The 18,888-nt window shown below is 39.1% G+C and overlaps 1 protein-coding gene across 1 annotated transcript in view; it reads right to left on the bottom strand.

The window, feature by feature from the left end:
• shroom4 (shroom family member 4) overlaps positions 1–11,449 on the bottom strand; it is a 190,683-nt gene extending 179,234 nt beyond the window's left edge. The window contains 1 exon segment of the mRNA XM_037675473.1: positions 11,327–11,449. Coding sequence (XP_037531401.1) covers positions 11,327–11,449 — 123 coding nt within the window.
• Between the last annotated feature and the right edge of the window lie 7,439 nt (positions 11,450–18,888).

The raw sequence follows: 18,888 nt of genomic DNA, 5'->3' as shown, positions 1-18,888 counted from the left end.
CTGCCATACATGCAGTATCTTCAGACTTTGCCAGCAAATTAAAAGTTGAAGCTTAATCATTAAATTATTATCTTTGTTTTAGATTTATTTATAAATCACATTTAAACACTGCTTGTACCAATTAAGTTAAATAAAAACTAACACACACGTTCTCTATCACCGTCATTAATCAGATAAACAAACAAACAAACAAGCAGCTTCATCTACCAGAGAGACTGACGTTACGTTTTCTCACTTGGAAACAGAACAAATTTGAATATTGTAGAGACTCACCTGCAACACATGATGAGTTGTTTCAGCTGTTCAGCTCCTTCATCCTCCTCATGACTCCGACATGTTTACGTTTCATCAGTGTGGTTCTCCCATGTCGTGTTGTCACTTTTTCAAAGCTGCATGTTGTGCAGTTTTTATCTTTGTGAAGAGCTCCCACACTTTGGAGGACTCTGGTCAAACAGTTTTCGCTGCGTCGGTCATTTGTCAAATGTATTTAATATCCTTTGAAAACGCCGCCTCCCCCCTCGCTCTGCTCAACTCGTGCTGCAGTTTTTTTTTCTCAAACTTTATTCAGTCAGTCAGCATTGACAATGAACTGCAGGTGAACAAAACAGCTCCGCAGCGCCGTGAAAGAGGTTTAATCGCGCGACACAACGAATCGATAATGAAATTCGTTGCCAACACTTAATCATTGATTTTTATCGATTTTATCAATTCGTTGTTGCAGCCCTAGAAAACATATTTAAAGAAATGACTACATTTCTTTTTAAAATACCAGAAGCTACAGCCATAGGTTATACTCTTAAAAAGTACTATAATCTGTATCTGAAGTCAAATAGTAAATTTTATTAAAATGGAGTTGTGATCTTAAAACCTGCTATAGCTAAACTGCTAGCATCCTAAAGGGATAAGATATTCTATATCAGTTCAAGTCTTGACTAATGTAATGCTTTGTTTGTACTGGTAGAAATATCCCAATCTTCCATCTGACAACTTCAACTGGTTCAAAATGCTGAGGCCTGTCTTTTAACCTATGCCTCCTGATGTGAGCACATCACCCGTTTTATTTTCACTTCATTGGCTTCCATTTTAGAATTGATTTTAAACTTTTGTTATCCACTTTTAAAGTGCCTAATGGTCTCTCCCCACCTTATTTACCTGATCTAGAAGCTTTCTGTGAGTATAATGGTAAATAGACTGTACTTATATAGCTCCTTTCTATCTAATCAAGATACTCAAAGCTCTTTACAACACAATCTGTGCCCTCACTGACCTCCACACACACGTTCATACATCACTCTATTACATCTCTACAAAGATAATCAAACAAATCAGTCTATAGAGACTAATCAATGCTTTTAAGATCACATTCATACACTGATGTAATGAAATCATACACATCAGAGGCAATGAGGGTTCTGTGTCTTGCCCAGGGACACTTCAACATGTGACTGCATAGTAATGGAACCAAACTCCAACTCTCTCAATGGAGGATGACTGCTCTAACCACTCAGCCACAGCTGCCCCTATAGTGATAAGTATAAGACAACCTTAAGATCAACTAATACTTGTTTACCGTTTGTCCCAAAGTCCACATACAAACTTGGGGTGACCCGACCTTTTCAGTGACCACACCCAGATTTTGGAGCCAACTCAGGACTTGAGCTCCATCACTGATCTGGGCCTTTTAAAATCTAATCTTAAGACCTTTTCATCAGGCAGGCCTCTAATGGCTAGTGGCTCTCTGGCATTTTTGTATTGTTTGTTTTAAACTTGTATTGTGAAGCACGTGCACCTTTTGGCTGCTGGAAAGGGCTCTATAAATAAATGTTGATTGACTGAATATTTTTAAACAGTTATTATATATCTGGTCAAAACATTATGGCAAACATAACAAGTAGCTAGTCCAAGCCTCTGCTTGGACTAGCTACTTGTTATGTTTGCCATAATGTTAATAAGACTAAAATATAATGCTGCCATCTTAAAACCACTAATGAAAAAAATCTTGTAGTGGTTTTATGCAAACCCTTTTTTTTTTAAGACCTTTTCATTAACATTAATTTTACATTACATAGGAATGCCAGCAGAAATATCGTATTACTTCCAATAGAGCCTCCGGTTGCATTCAGAGTGCTACAGCTAGATGCTACTGCTGCTGGCACTCACAAATAACCACAGACGTTGATGTAATGCAAAACGGGAGGGCAACGTGAAGCTTTGAAAAAAAAAAAAAATCATTTGCATAAATCTTTTAAAGTTTCTGAGATCATTCTTTTTGGTCTTGGCCTTGTTCAGACTAGCCATGAGCTCAATAATTCAGTCACAGTTAAACTATTTCTTCAAAATTAGGTTATTCAAAGTGCTATCAATAACAATTAAGACATTAATGGTTCATAATTTTTCCACAGAACCTCTTTTCAAAAAAAAGATTTAAACTACTGTATATTTTAAAGTGCTGTAAGAAATAAATGCATAAAAGATCAGTGTTCTAGTGAACAGTTTAGCAAAAAATCCTTCAGCACCGCATAATACCAAAGTAAAATACATGTCAAACAAACTCACCAGCAGTTTTCCTTAAATTAGATACTCAAAATCAACAAATGCGGCAATTCCAAACACCTCTTCATTTCATGATCCATTATTCTCCATAATATGTTCTAGCATCAACAAACAAACTAAAAACTGTCCACTGACTGGTTTACACACATAGTTGTTACATGACTGAGTGAACACGGTTCAATAATGACTGGCTGAACTTTGAGCAGGAAAAACTCACCATGTCATCATCAGATGAAAGTAGAGAGTATTCCTATCTGACAATTGTGTGTCTGATACAATCACACACACACACACACACTCTGCTGCGGTGGTCAGTTGTGGTCTTGGTGGAACGTTGACTGAATATCTTAGATCCTTCTGCCGTCTGCAGGAGCAACCCCTCCCCCGTCTGCAGTGTGCACACCCAAACAAAGTTTTCAAAACATGGACATCCTGAAAACACTACTGGCACTCACACCTAAACACGTGCACAGCCACCTCCCCATAACCACAGAAAAAAAGCAGACGTCGTCCTAAGACCGACTGCTGATGAACACCTGAAACATATTTTTAGACACGACACAAATATGTACGAAGAAGCTTTTTATAGTGATGTGTCAGCTTTGTGAACACACATGGCTCTGGCCTCCACCCTGTATGATTATATGATGCACAGCCAATGGACTGGAAAACTCTCAGGACTGGTCAGCAGGAGCAAAACTCTGAAACCTTCATAAGTACAGAGATACCAACAAGGTGGTCACAGGACTCAATGTTCCAGTTTTTATGCCCAATCTGAAGAAGCACATGAGGAGATTATATATATATATATATATATATATACACCTGTCACAATAACAAATTTTGCTGGGCGATTAATTGTCAGAAATTATTGAGATAAATGATAATATTGTTTGAAATTTGACAATAATTAGCCATTATTGTCAAATTTAAGAAGAAATGTTTGTTTTGCGTGTAGTACCTTTTTAGACCACCTAGTGGCAGTATAAGACTGTCTGAACCGAAGGATGGATAGTGAGGGAACGAGCAGCGTGTGTCTTTAAGAAAAATGAGAGGGAGGCCCCTTGACGTGACATGGACTGTCTCTCTTCAGTTCTCAAAATGGCGAACAATCTGTGTGGTTTGAGCTCTTTAGCATAACATTTTTCACACAAAGCTTTTAATAAAAAAATCAGTAAACAAGTTCTCAGCTTCTTTTTGCAGAGAAAAACAACGTTTTACACAAAGGTACGGGTTTCAACTGTGAATTTTGGAGCTTCAACAAGACGGAGGTGAGGTCCAAACCCCCCCCCCCCCCTCCGATGTCGACCTGTTAGCTTAACTCGTAGCTTAGCTTCTCAGCTTAGCTGCTTTTAACGAGCCAAAAACGCAATTTTGGATGGTTAAAATGGATTTTAAAGAGAAAAGAGAAAGGAAGGGGTCAGTGAAGAGCATTGGAGTTGAACTTTTTGTCATTCAGTGTCTTCAGTAGAAAGAGAGAGACACGAAGAAACGATAAAGCCGATAAATGAAAATAAGGTCGATAATTTTAATTTATCATGTGATTAACTTATTTATTGTTTATCGCGACTGGCCTATATATGGGATATAAATTAATCCCACCTTGGAATAAGGTGGCGAAGTCCAATGTAATTAAAAAGCTCAGTGATGTTTGCTCTGTTGCACTCACATGTGACAGCTGGAGTAGAATCACACAGGACCACTGCATTACCATCACAGAACACTTTATAATGGAGGGCAAAATGAAGCAAAAAGTACTAAAAACAACAGCTGTGTACAAAGCTCAGACTGGTTGTGTTGTGGCAGATGAAATTAGTGACACTCTGTCAGCATTTGGCATTTCTGACAAAACTGTAGCAATCACTGTAGATAATGCTGCCAATACGGATGTGGCCATTAAGCACCTACAATTCATGAAACTGTGCTGCTTTGCCCACACACTTAATCTAGCAACACAAAGTCTGTACTTTCTAAATTCAGTGAGTCAGTGGATGGCCAATGTTTGAACCAATGTTTGAAGAGGTGCTTGATGGCAAAGGTGGTTCTCTGGGAAAAGCAAGAACATCTACGTGAGAAACACAAAGTTCACTTCATTTAACCATTGCGCATTATTTATGACATTTAATGTAATGACTTTATATACTTTGTATGTTAACCTATTACTATATGAGTTTTGGGTATTTGACTACTTATCTTAAATACAACTATTATTGTTTGTCTCATAGGATGAAAAGCATCTGCTAAATTACTTAAAAGTAATGTTCTTGTTTCTATCAGAGATGCCCTAACACAGTTATTCTTGATGTGAGAACGTATTGGAATTCTCTTTACCTAATGCTGGAGAGATTCATAGAGCAGTACCCTGCAATTCAAGCAGCCAGCTTTTTTCATTCATTCAACCTTTATTTAGACAGGTAAATCCCATTGAGCCTCGAGGACTCATTTACAAGAGAGACCTGAAGAGAGAGCTTGGATCAACGGCTGAGAAAAAATATGGAAAGGGGCAGGTAGAGATAGACGAGATGAATATTTGTCCGTGGGTCCTCCCCAGAAAATTTGGAATAAGAGATGCCATTTTCTACATTTTGGTGTATTTTGTAAATGAGTCCTTGAGGCTCAATGAGACTGACAACCTGTATAAATAAAGGTTAAATTGAAATTACTATTTTAAAGAGCAACAACAACAAGCCAAGCAGCTCCGATTCGGTCAAGCGTCCTAAACAACCCCCCCACCCACACCCACTTCACTGTCCGAACCGAACCCTTCTCAACAGGGGTGCACTGATTGCAGTTTTCTGGCCGATCACCGATTTCTAAGAAGTCTGACCAGCCGATTTCGATTTTGGCCGATACCGATTTAGTTTTATAAACGACACTGTCAGGTGTTATAAGGTCACAATGCACCTTCAATTTTCCAATATTATTTTGTTGAAAAACATACCCTTGAGCAATATCCTAGAAACAATACAAACTTGATTTAACTGGCCATGAGTTAGTGCTCTGAAATATAAATGAAGTTCAGACAATTGTTGTTAAAACTAAAAAATAAAAAAAAAATCGGTAAAATGGGTTTCTCATGCAAGTATCAGCCAATTTCTGATTTCCCAAAATTAAGGAAATTGGGGCCGATAAATCGGCCGGCCGATCTATCAGTGCAACCCTACTTCTCAAGTCAAGTCAGATTTATTTATATAGCACATTCAGCTGAATTCAGTCCTGAGTTATTGCTCCTCCTGTTCCAATCTCAATTAACACTGCCTGCTTCAATTCTGTTGTCCAGCTAAGGACAATCCATCCATCCAATTATTTTAGATAATAAATTGGACTGTCTTTTCGACATTTTGATCACTGTTATTTTGACAAATTAGTGCTGTTGTTTTGAAACGTGATGTAATGTGAATAATACTCATCAAACATTTCACTCGTATTTTTTTTTCTATAAGTAGGGATGTGCGATATGGCATAAAATTCATATCACGATAAGTATTGTGAAGGGTGGCGATAACTATATATATCACGATAGCTTTCTGGTATAAAACTTGCAATAGGAATGGGAAAAAAAAGCATAGGGTATCCTTTTGCCATCATTTATTTATACTGCTATACCACAAAATAATCTCAATTTAAAAAATTCCACTACTAGGTCCAGAGTTTTTAAATAATAAAAAAAGCAAGTATTAGGCTTTTTTTTTTGTAATGCAAAACAGTGCAAAATATATCAAATGTATTTGTAACCATATGTTTTAAACAAAATAATATGTTGTTAACTCTTGACAGTTTCCAGTCTTCTCACTTAAGAAATGAACAGCAACAGAGCAGCAAGTGCAAACTGAAAACACTTCACCCTCCAACACTCTAGTGGGCGGCTCCTTCCGTTTTAAGGAGAGCTGACACAAAATGGCGACCAGTTTCCTCTGGGGCTTTGACCAGAGGGTCTCACAGTAAAATCACACAACACAGCGTACTTTTTATAGCTCAGAGAGCAGGTTTCTCTAAAACTGACCAACGCTTACTTTAACTTTCGACCGGAAAAAAATATAATAATTTTGACGGAACACAGCGTTTTGCGCATGCGTCCGAATACGGCAAAATTACCACAAGCCAGCCATAGTTAGATTGTAGCTTCATTAAGTAGCTCTCGAAGAAAGGACTTTAACACCACTTACGCACAGTTTTCAATTAAAAAAAGTAACTATGAAATCTGACAACTCTGATTTTACATCAGACACAGCATTACTGCGGTTAGCCGGTAGAAGACAGATCTCTGTCATACGCTAAATGTCTATTGTTTCTACCGTATATATTGCGCATTCCTAACTGTAAGCTTTTTTTATTTATTATGTCTGAAATGTTTTGCACTGCGGTAATGTATGCAGGAGTTCCGACACATTAGCAGTCGTGCCGTGCGCGCGCTCTGCAGAGTTGTCTGGAGACTCTCTTGTACGTAAAACATGCACTGTCTGCAGGACACACAGCTGAAGGTGGATGAAGACGCTCATCCCCGCGAGACATGCGGTCCGCGTCTCTGCTGGGCAGGAACGTGCGCACGAGCTGGTGCGCGTGCTCCGGCCGGAACAAACACTCCACAGACTGGACAAAAGTCCCCTCTCGTTGTATTTTTAATAAATAATCAAAAATAAAAAATGTGCGATGACTTTGGACTTTTAGGGACAGAGATTTGAGTTGCTGGATCTGAGCAAACAGTTGCAGGAACGCACGCGGTCAAGAGAGAGTTCCCGGATCTTGTTCCGGCAGGATCTGGCTCAAATTAACCACTGCAGACAGATACTACCATACTCTAAAAGCTCAAGGCACACCTGGCTGTGAAAGAGACAGTGTGGGCAAACCTATCCAAGCGCTACCAGGTAAGTGACTAAGACAGGCGTAGCAGGAAAGAAATTACTGAAGAATAGAAATATCTTTGTTCCTGTGGCTTGGACAAACATTTTAAGAATATGTGTTTTGCAGAATGATGAGATCAGGAACTTTCTCCAAGTGGCCACTGCGTTGGATCCACACTTTAAACAGAAGATGGATGACGGTGTCTGGGACCAGAGCCAGAGAAAGCTGACTGAGCAGGTGAAATGTCATTCACGCACAACTGTCCTATGCAGCTATTAAAATCTGAAATCTAAATGATAGCTATGTTCTTTGTAGTCAACAGAGGAAGACTGTGGAGATGATGGAGTCACCTTGCTGAGAATGAAAGAGTGGAAAACGAGGATGAGGAGGAGAGTGTAAGTGTGTGATAGTTTAAATTGTATAGGTTCTCAATTTTAATAATGATCAAGTCTTTAATGGATGTTTTTCCTTTTTAGCGAGAACACTGATGAACGTGTTGTTTGTTTAGGAACCGCCTCCCTGTAATCTGTCCAGAAAGTCCCAACACAGTGAACCAATGTGTTCAAACTGATGGAAATTCAACAAGTTCTCACTAAACCCGAAACTCATTAAACACTCGAGTCTTACAAACACTCACACCTCTACCATACCCTTTCTCTGTTTATCTTCTTGATAATAGACTTCTGTGAAACATTTTTCCTTGTTGCCCTGCAGTCAGTCCTGTCCTGATGCCTGTACGTTGGTGTGTTTGAGTTGAAACTAGCCAGTGGAGCAGAGTTAGATTTTTATCTCCTTCAGTCACATTTTCCCAGGGGCTGTGTGCGACTATGTACAATGTGTTTCCAGATGACTGAGCCAAGCGTTTCCATTCCCTGCTGCGGTAAATGTTGATGCGCACCGGCCAACATTTTATACGAACACCAACGCCGCCGCTACTGATTCTGCGACTTCTCAACAAAACGCAGGAAAGACAGCAGACATCTGTCCAAAGACAGCTCACAGTGACAGGCCACCCCCAGCAAAACACACACACACACACACTAATAATTACTTGCAGTAATTCAAAGACACGCTCCCTGTTTTCAGTGGCTTGAAATGCCTGAAGCGCAAAACCACCAGAGAAGACAAGCAGGAAACTTTGACCCCCTCAGCTTCGTCGCACAAGGTCACAGCAGAGGAACACATGAATCTAGTAAAAAATACCTCCTAAAGCTGAAAACTAAAGTTACCTTAAACTTTGCAATTAAAAGTTTGTAAGCAAAATATGTGGCTGCCAACAACCACATGCGAATGTTTACCTAAGGAAACAGCCCAAGTGACTGAAAATAGGTCGTCGACAACAACGTCCATGGTAGAGCCGTTTAGGATGGAGACGTTCAACAATTTTAATATTTTGATAAATATTTACCTTCAAATATTTTTAAGTTAAGTATGCAGACAAAGGCAGCTTAAGATGGAACTGTAAATTTAGCATTCTAGAAGAAGTTTTGCCGTCTCTTTGATTCTAAGTTGAAGTCTGCCATATTTGTTTATCTACACTTATAGTAGGGATGTGCGATATGGCATAAAATTCATATCACATATGTATTGTGAAGGGTGGCGATAACGATATATATCACGATATGTATTTGGTATAAAACTTGCAATAGGAATGAAAAAAAGCATAATTTTGTCATCATTTATTTTGAAAACTGCTATACCACAAAATAATCTCAATTAAGAAAATTCCACAACTAAGTCCAGAGAGTTTTTAAATAATAAACAAATTAAGTATTAGGCTTCTTTCTTGTAGTACAAAACAGTGCAAGATATCAAATGTAGTTTTAGCCATATGTTTGAAACAAAAGAATATGTTGTTGACTCTTAACAGTTTCCGGTCGTCTCACTTAAATAAATGAACAGCAACAGAGCAGCATTTTACATATAAAAAAGTGCACGCAGTTCGGTTCAGTGGGCGGGGCTCTCGGTGGCGCCCTGCTTGTATAATGGTAGGGGAAACACTGCGTGGCGAATCAATGACACGCACCCTACACGAAATCTTCTGTTATCCGTGCACTTTTTCATCAATCGACGTCACTGACATCTATCATTCGAAGCAATATTTTTACATTAGTGCGTTTTTATACAAGCTGTACCGCTTCAACTTTAGAGTACACACAGTTTTGTTGTATGCAAATACAAGAACAAACAAAGGAACCTTATACCTTGTATTTTATATTTTGCAATAAGTATTTTTAAAGTCTGCTTTGTGGATGAGACGCTATGTTGTTTGAAAAAAAATTAAATGAACCACGTGAAAAGCAAGGTATTCTAAGAATGTGGTATCAGTGAATCACCAGCTTTCATTTCAAGGATTCCCACATCCCACACACACACACACACACACACACACTCCCTCCTCGTGCATCATTTCTGCCTCGGACTCTGCCGTCTGTGAAGTGGTTTCAGTCATCTGTCAACACTTGGGTGTTTTTTTTCTTTTTGCAAAGCAGTGAATGAAGTAACAGGGACATGAACGCCTCTTTTCATCTGGGAACCCCACGGGAACTCCTTTTAGCAACCCGGGATGGGGGTGGGGAGTGGGGGTGACCCTTTGACCTGCAGGTTTTAAGACTCAAATGTAGCATTAGAAAATGTAGAGCTATGTCTTGTTCACCGAACCTGACAGCGGATTTTTGCTTGAGTTTTGGACAATAACTTTTTTATTGTTAGAGCAGAAAAAAAGAAATGAGAAGTGACCCACTGCATCTCCTTCTGCAAAGCTTATCGATATATTTACTTGCCGCTGCCAAATTCAGTCATTTTTACAGATATTGAGCTAAAACTTGGGGTGGTAGTAGCTGAGACAGATCTCAAACACATATTCTGAGCACTAACAGATTGCACAAGATCTTCATGTGAAAATTTGCTGTTACATATTAGGACTACACTGTTTGTCTGTTGGCAAAATATCTCAAAAACTGTAAGATATTTTTTTAATAAAACATTCAGGAAATAAACAATGAATGGATTTCTACAGCCGATTAACTTTCGGAGCCAACATAATTAAAAATGGCCACAACAGCTAAATGATCTCCGAAAACACAAAATGGCCGTAGTTGTATAAATTTTACAGCTATTGTCCTCAAATTTTGTGCAGCAGTAGCTAAAGAGTCATCCCTAGGACATACTTTAAGCACTACTTATTGCAAAAGATCTTTACCTTAAAGTATAGCATTAAATGATGAAATCACAAACCTTTGTCTGTTAGCAAAATACTTCCTGAATCTCTGGACAAATTTTAATAACTTTTAGAAAGTAACTACTGGATGTACATGTACAAATCTTTACCTTCTGGAGTCAGTTCAGTTAATCAACTTTTTAAAACACAAAAACAGCTATAGCTCAGTCAGTTTTACAAATGTTAAGCTGAAATGTCATGTGGTGGTAGCTGAGAGTCATCCACAACGTACACTTTGAGTGTGACAACTCGCTACATCATGAGATTGTACATAAGGTTATTTTTAAGGTATTAAAAAGACTGCAACATCAATTCTCAACACGATCAACAGTTTCACACAAATCGTGAAATGTGTCAGGATATGCACTTGTTCAGTGAAGTTTAGGCCTTTTATTGTTTTAATTTAAGAAAATATCCCTTTGTGTTTTCTGCAAAAAAAGATGAGGGAGAAAATGACCTTTAGATCCTGTTTTGTAAAGTACAAAACATAAGCAGTACACTGTTTATGCACACTTTTGTAGCAGCAGTTGAAACAGAAAGGCCATGCATGTATAAAAATGATGAAATATTTCATCAGTAGAACTAAATCTGAAATTAAGCGAATACTATTAAGCACAAATACAATAACTTTGCACACACCGTTAAAGCAGTTTTGAGCCTATAGAGTTAAGAAGTTTATTCATAAGTTCGTGGAAATGTGATGTTACTCACTTTAGTGATGATGAGCGGCTCTCCGTGCTCAAGCCCTCCTTTCAGCGTGAACCCCCAAGGCGCGCCCCCGCTCAGCTGGACTTGAATATGGTGGAAGGAGACGAGCTGCTCAACGGTTTCCATTCTTCTGGCCCGCCGGTCCTTCTTCTTCCCTCTCTCTGTCAGTCCACAAGCCAGGCTGGGTCGTTGTAAGCTCAGCGGCGCCGATACCGAACCCTGGGTCTCTCCATCACCGTTCCAGCATCAACAACGAATGGATGGTGGTAACAGGACCGACTGAGTGAACTCCGAGTCAAAAAAAAAAAAAAAAGAGGGGGGGAAGACAGAAAGTTTTAGCTTGACGCAAAGTTAACTGAAGTTACGCTAGCTACTTCCGGTCATACTTTTGACAAAAAATAAATAAATTAGGACCCACTTGTACTCGAAATTACTCCAGAAACCTTTTTCTAACTGTTTAGCATCTATGTATTAGCTAAAGTGGTTAATTTTACCCATAATAAAAGAATAAAGCGATTTTACTTTGATAAACACATCCCATTTCCGGTGTTGTTTTGTCTAACTCGAAGGAGTAGAAAACTCTAGGAAAATTTTCCCAAGCCAGGCCACTGACTCCGCCCACAGTTCTAACGGAAAGAAGTGATTGACAGAAATATTAACCAATGGCAGAGTTCCTTTGAGTGCGCTGTCCAATAGAATAAGCCATAAGTCACTGGTGCTGATTTGGGCGGTAACTAAAGTCAAATTGAACTAGAGAAATAGCATTTCCTGCGAAAATGTAGTGTGAATGCAGAAGAACTTGCTGAAAAACAGCTGAATTTAGTTCTAAAAAAACATGTTGAATTGCAGCTGAAATGAAAGAACAAGTCTTAATTAGCAAAATAAAGCAAAAAGAACACGTTTTTGCAGCATTAGGTATAAATTAGCAGAAAGAAGCACAAAAAAATAGGAGATTAGCTAAAAAAAAGGCTGAAATTAGCAAAATAAAAAAGTAGCTGAAAAGGCAGAAAGAATCTTAAACTATTGGAAGGAAGCAGAAGGAGCTGAAATGAGCTAAAAAATTGTAATTAGCTGAAAAGGCTAAAATTAGCATAAAACAACATAGTAGCTGAAATATCAGAAAATGTTGAAACTAACAGAAAAAAAATCTGAAATGAGCATAATTAATTAAGTTGAAACTAGCAAAAATTACCATGAACAACTTGAATGTATCTGAAAACAGCTAAAATTAGCTAAAAACTGCTAAAAAGGCAGCTGGAAATGTATAACAAGCTTAAACTAGCAGAAGAAGGCAGAAAGAACATGTTTGCCCTAAAAGAAGCATAACTGAGCACAAAAAAGTGGAAATTCTCTGAAAAAGATAAAATTAGCAACAACAACAAAAAAAAACAGCTGAAAATCAGCTAAAAAAATCAGAAAGAAGCTTAAATTACCAGAAGGGAGTGGAGAAAACATAGTTTTGCTGAAATTCATAAACAAAACAAAAACAAACAAATATGCAAATCAGATGACATGACTACAAAGTAGAGGCTGACTCTGACATTTTTTTGGGAATTCCACTGGTCACGTGAATCCAGCAGGATTCATGTAGGATGGGAGTCAACTTTAATATTACTCACATGGGACTGTATGGGATAAAAAGTTAATGGGAGCAGATGGGAGCGGGATCCAACCAATAAGATAATAAACAAACAAACAAAAAACTTTGGACAGGCGCCACCATTTTGTAGTTTTCTTTCTACACTGTAACGCAAGTCAAAAGAACTACACGGCCCAGAATTCAACAGTGCTTCCGGCCGCTGCTTTCTGCCGACATTCAAAGAAAAGCGATGGAGGGAACAAACTCTAATGGAGAAACCGATGTGGTAAAAATAGATTTCTAGTCAGAAGTAATGATCTATCTATTAAGCCTACAGAACCGACAGAAAAGTCACAAATAATCCTGAACTTGAGAGTTGAGTGTGATGGTGTTAACACGCTGTATGTTGTTTGTAAAATCTGCTTAGTCTGGGTCAAGTACACCTGTGAGTCAGGGACGGGTGGTCTCAAGAGGCACTGTTTCCAAAACTCATGTACAGGATGTGAAGGTAATGCCTTTATGCATTTTTGTCCGTTGAACACAGTTCTCTTGCTGGGTGCATTACGGTATTTTTTTGCGTGGGGGGGGGGGGGGGGGTGTTTTTTTGTTTAAGCAATTTAAAACATAAAAGTAATGTCACCGGTTAAAGGAAACAATTGCTAAAATACAACTTAACATGTTAGTTTGGGTTCATTCACCTAGGTAGTGGCCCATGTATTGTTTTTATTTATTTATTTATTTTCTGTAACCGACCTCCAAAGGAGCTAGAAACCAGGACTTAGCGGCTGATCCTCCATAGAAAAACTATAGAGACCACAGGTATTTATTATTTATGTTTTGTGACCTTTTGTGAAGGTTTTTTGTTTGGATTAAGGCAATAAATGTCTTCCTATTTTAACACAGATGAACTGTTCCTGTTGCCATATCTTTTGAAATAAAACTGCAGAACACAAAATCTAAAAAATAATGAGTTAAACATCAAATTAAATTTGATGTATTTCCTGAAGACTAAATGAAGGAAAACAAACTAACAATGGGAGCAGACCAGGAGTGAGAGTCATTCTGAATGGGAGCGGGAGTAGAGCGACGATTTCTAACCAGAGTCTGGGCCCGGGCCTAAAATTATTTACTTGATGGGCGGGCCGGGTCGGTCTCGGGCTTTTGATGCAGTTTTACGAATCATACAGCACAAAGAATATTAAATAAGAATGCACAATATAAAATTGTGTTAATCTACTTGTTGAGGAGGCAGCAGATCCGACCGGCCAATTGAAAGAGGTTAAAAAAAAAAGTCTTGTTAAGCTTCAGATGGACAACGGGATCATCAGCTGCGCATGTCCACTGACCGGCCGGTTGAAAGAGATTTTTGAAAAATGTCATGTTTGGAAAAAATGTTGTTCGGAAAAAAATGTTGGGAAAAAATGGCTACGGGCTGGGGCTGGGTTGGATCTGGTTTTTAGGCCTGAATGCAACTCTAGGTGGGAGTCTTTTTACCGGGAGTGGGACGGGACAAGATTTTTTTTTCCTGTGGGAGTGGGATGGGACAGAAGTGAAAATCCACTCCCGTATCACCCTCTACCCAGACTATCATTTTAATTATATAACTCCTAATCAATCTTTGAAGAATTTTTGAATGATGCCTGTTACAATAAATTTAAATTAAAAAAAGCTGTCAACAAAAGGTAAGATAATATTCGTAACTTTTCTGTAGAACACTTGTTAAAATTAGCCAAAATATCCTTTATAAACAGTCTGTTTTGAAGTCCGACATGAGCATCTTCAGGTTTTTTTACGCCAATAACAACATTTATGATCACATCCCACACAGGTCAAAACATCTGACAGCCTGGCTGGTATAATCATCACATATGGACACGCTGAAACCATAAATATACACAATCTATGTGCTACACGAGCCAAATACAATTCATCTTTGTCAAACTCTGTTGTGATAATCAGCTATAGTAACACAGAGTTTATTTTTACAGCAGTGCAAAACTCAATGTTCAAACAACCACATTAAAGACAAAAACAGACGAAAGAAAGAGACAAAATAACATGGCACAAAACGAAATGTTTTGGTGGACACTTCAACAAAATTACATGTCAACCATCCTTCAGTGTAAAATATAGCTTTACACTGAACTCTTTCTTATTTTAGGATTGTTTTTGGTTTGCAGCATTGTTATCTGAAATGGTACCATTTTTTTTTTCATTCAACCTTTATTTAAACACATAAATCACATTGAGCCTCGAAGACTCATTTACAAGTGAGACCTGTTTGGACAGACAAAAACAGTGGTTCACTGGACACATGTAGGAGTTGGAGTTTTAGATGTCCAGTGTTCTGTACATATTTAGAAAATCATCTCATCTGGCAAAACTAAACCTAACAAAGAAACTCTTGCAACATATTTAAGTAGAATCAGTTTTTAATCAGAATTCATTCACTAAGTGATTGTTTGTTTTCTTTGTCTAAAAATCACTGATTGCTTTACCGTGAGTTGATTTCTTATCTTATTGTGGCCTATTTTAGAGAGCAGACCACAATAGTGATATTAACAGGTTCAATTTAAGATGGGTTTGTTATTGTCACAAAGTTTTCGTGTACCCAAGGGACAGTTCAGATTCTTAGAAGTGGGAATCTGTGCAAAGGTTCTCAATCTCCATCTGCTTATCTGAGGTCGGGTCAGGAAAGCAACAGGTCAGGGAGAGAAACCCAGACATGCCTCTCCCCAGCAATGCTTCCCAGCTTGTCCTGCGGGATCTGGAGGTGTTCCCAGACCAGAGAAGATAAACAATCACTCCAGCGATTTCTGGGCCTCTTACCAACGGGCCTGAAAATCCTCCAAAAGGAGGCATCCAGGGAGCATCCTAATCAGAAGTCCAAACCATCTAAACTGACTTCTTAATTTCAATTCAGTTTCAGTTTATTTATATAGCGCCAATTCACAACAGAAGTCATCTCAGGGCACTGAACAGAAACATTCCTATATTAAAAAAAAAAAATTTTATACTATTTATCTGAGGAGCAGATTGCTTTGAATTTAACTCCATCACAGAACTCTCATCTTGAGCAAGCACAAAGGCAACAGTGGAAAGGAAAAACTCCCTCATGAGGAAGAAACCTCCAGCAGAACCAGGCTCAAGACTAGCGGCCATCTGCTTTGACCAGCTGGGTTTGAGAGGAACAGGAAGGAGGAACAGATACACAATGGCAGGTCAAGAATCACATGTTGTGATAGAAATAGTATCAAATGAAAACTATTCAATTTTAACAATTAATTTAAGGAAATGAGGTCAAGTTGTCTCCAGTAGTACATGGCAGCATAACAAGCCAACCCTAATTTATGTGAAGGTGTTTCAGCTCTATTCCAAGTTCCCCATTTGATGATGGAGCTCCTGACCCTGTCTCTAAGGTTGAGTTCAGCCCCTCTACGAAGGAAGCTCATTTCAGCCACTTCTCATTCTTTTGGTCATTATCCAAACCTCATGTCAATAGGTGAGGGTTGGAACGTAGACATACCAGTAAATCGAGAACATTGCCTTTCAACTCTACGCTTTCTTCATCAGGACTCCCTGATGCAACACCCTCATCACTGAGGACGCAACCTTGATCCGTTAATCCATTTTCGGCTCCATTCTACCATAATTTGTGAACAAAATACCAAGATTATTTAACTCCTCCATTTGAAGGACAGACTTCGTCCTAACCACGTGGGGGCATTCCATTCCCGCTGCAAAATAGTCACCTTAACATGGTGAATGGGTTTGAATACTCCCATTATCCTGGGGGCTATGTTGTCTGGGACATCATCAGCCCCTGGTAGGGTCTCCCATGGTAAACAGGCCTCAGGGGAGTGGTCAGACCAAGAGTGTATCAATAACATTTATCATTAATGGGATCAGGAAACCTCACCTGGCGAAGGGAAACTGGGACACCTTCTTGTAGCCAGCCCAGTGGGGGGGGGGGGGGGGGGGATTCACCAGCAAGTGCCTCGTGGTCATGTCTTGGCTCCTGAGGCTCAGCAGGGCCAAGCCCGAAAGAGAGACCGGATGCCACCTCCACATGGGCCCACCACTAGGGGTTGAATGACTACATCATTTTTAAACTTGACATTATCATAATAAAACTCGAGTAGAACTCGAGTAGTTGATGACGTCATAGGATCTCAAGATGCAAAAAATAAATAAATAAATGAAACTGCAAAAAAAGTAATTTATTATTTACAAAAAAAAGACCAACAAAACATTGGGAGCGTATATTATGCTCCTACCATTTATCATATTGCAAATAAGTCACAGGAAAAACAAAACTATTAGTTTTTATTATTAAGCTGCAAAAGTGAAAGAAACGTGCGGCACATAAAAAACAAAACTTAAAAACAGTGGGACGGACAACCACCACATTAGGTTTAGTTTTAGAGATTAATATGTTTATACTATCCTGATGCATGCTCAATAATCCAGGTAGAAAAATCTAAAAGAGTTAAATCTGGTCCTCTGGACATTCAAAAAAACAAAACAAAGTAAAACAACAAAAAAAATGTAGAAACGTTTCGACTTTCATCCGAAAGACTTCCTCAGTCTGAGGTGCTGTATTCAGCTCAGTCTTATAAATAGCCCCTTCTCCGAGTGGATCAACCAGTTTTGCTGCTGACAACCAAAATCAGCTGCTCACATGATCAAGAAGAACCATCAGCCTAACAATGGATCATTAGCACCCTGATGGCTGTTTACTATTCACAGAGGGCTGAGTGATACTAGCAATAACAGCATTGTAAGAGGCAGACCGTTGAAAAGCCACAGTCCCAGTGGCTTTTAAACCCCAAAATACATTACGGCAAAGACTGGTTCATCCCAAAGATCCAGTCCCACGGCACAAACAGAGTAATATTGTGTATGCTGTTCGGTGTCAGGAGGGCTGTGATCAGTCTTACATCGGGGAAACTACACAGCCACTGGCCAAAAGGATGGACCAGCACAGAAGATCAACATCATCAGGCCAGGACTCTGCGGTCTACACTCATCTCCAGGCCAGCGGTCACTCTTTCAGGGATGAAGATGTTCACATCCTGGACAGAGAGGAACGATGGTTTGAGAGAAGAGTAAAGGAGGCCATCTTTGTGAAAAGAAATCGTCCATCATTAAACAGGGGTGGAGGCCTCCGGGTTCAATTGTCCCCCTCTTACAATGCTGTGATTGCTAGTATCACTCAGCCCTCTGTGAATAGTAAACAGCCATCAGTGTGCTAATGATCCATTGTTAGGCTGATGGTCCTTCTTGACCATGTGAGCAGCTGGTTTTGGTTGTCAGCAGCAAACTGGTTGATCCACTCTGAGAAGGTTTTATTTAAGAGACTGAGTTGAATACAGCACCTCAGACTGAGGAAGTCTTTTGGATAAAAGACAAAACGTTTCTACATTTTTGTTGTTGTTTTGCTTTGTTTTGTTTTTTGAATGTCCAGAGGACCAAATTTAACTTTTTTAGAATATGCTTATAGTTTTTTTTTTTATATATATAGGTTTAGAGATTAATATTTTTTGCTTTTTGTTTGTGAAACAAGGTCAGAGGAAGCCGGTTCTGGTTCGGTTGATTGGACCCGGTGTTACACCATATTCTGTGACCTGCAACAGTGCATACAATACCGCCCCCTACGGTCACAATACGGTGGTCACAAAAAATGGTGTAACACCGGTTCAACGAGCTCCAAACAGGAAGTTGATTCATTTTCTGTTTCCTGTTTCCAATTGAAGAAGTGCACTGTGAAAGTTAGTGGTCAAGACAGTATTACACCGAGTTATCATGGAAAAATGAACATCCGTTTGCATGGAGGAATCTATTTTGTAGCTTCTACTAGCTAGCCTGTGCTCGGTTTAGATCACGTGACACATGACGCAATGATGTAACTGCGACGTAATGACATCACTACGAATACGTGTAGTGAACTAAGCCTCAGGTCAAAATCTGGCCTTGGGGGGCCTTC

Source organism: Nematolebias whitei, chromosome 1, assembly GCF_014905685.2.
Source record: "Nematolebias whitei isolate Nwh7 chromosome 1, NemWhi1, whole genome shotgun sequence".
In the NCBI taxonomy this organism is placed as follows: Eukaryota; Metazoa; Chordata; class Actinopteri; order Cyprinodontiformes; family Rivulidae; genus Nematolebias; species Nematolebias whitei.
This window is presented reverse-complemented; position numbering and strand designations above follow the sequence as displayed.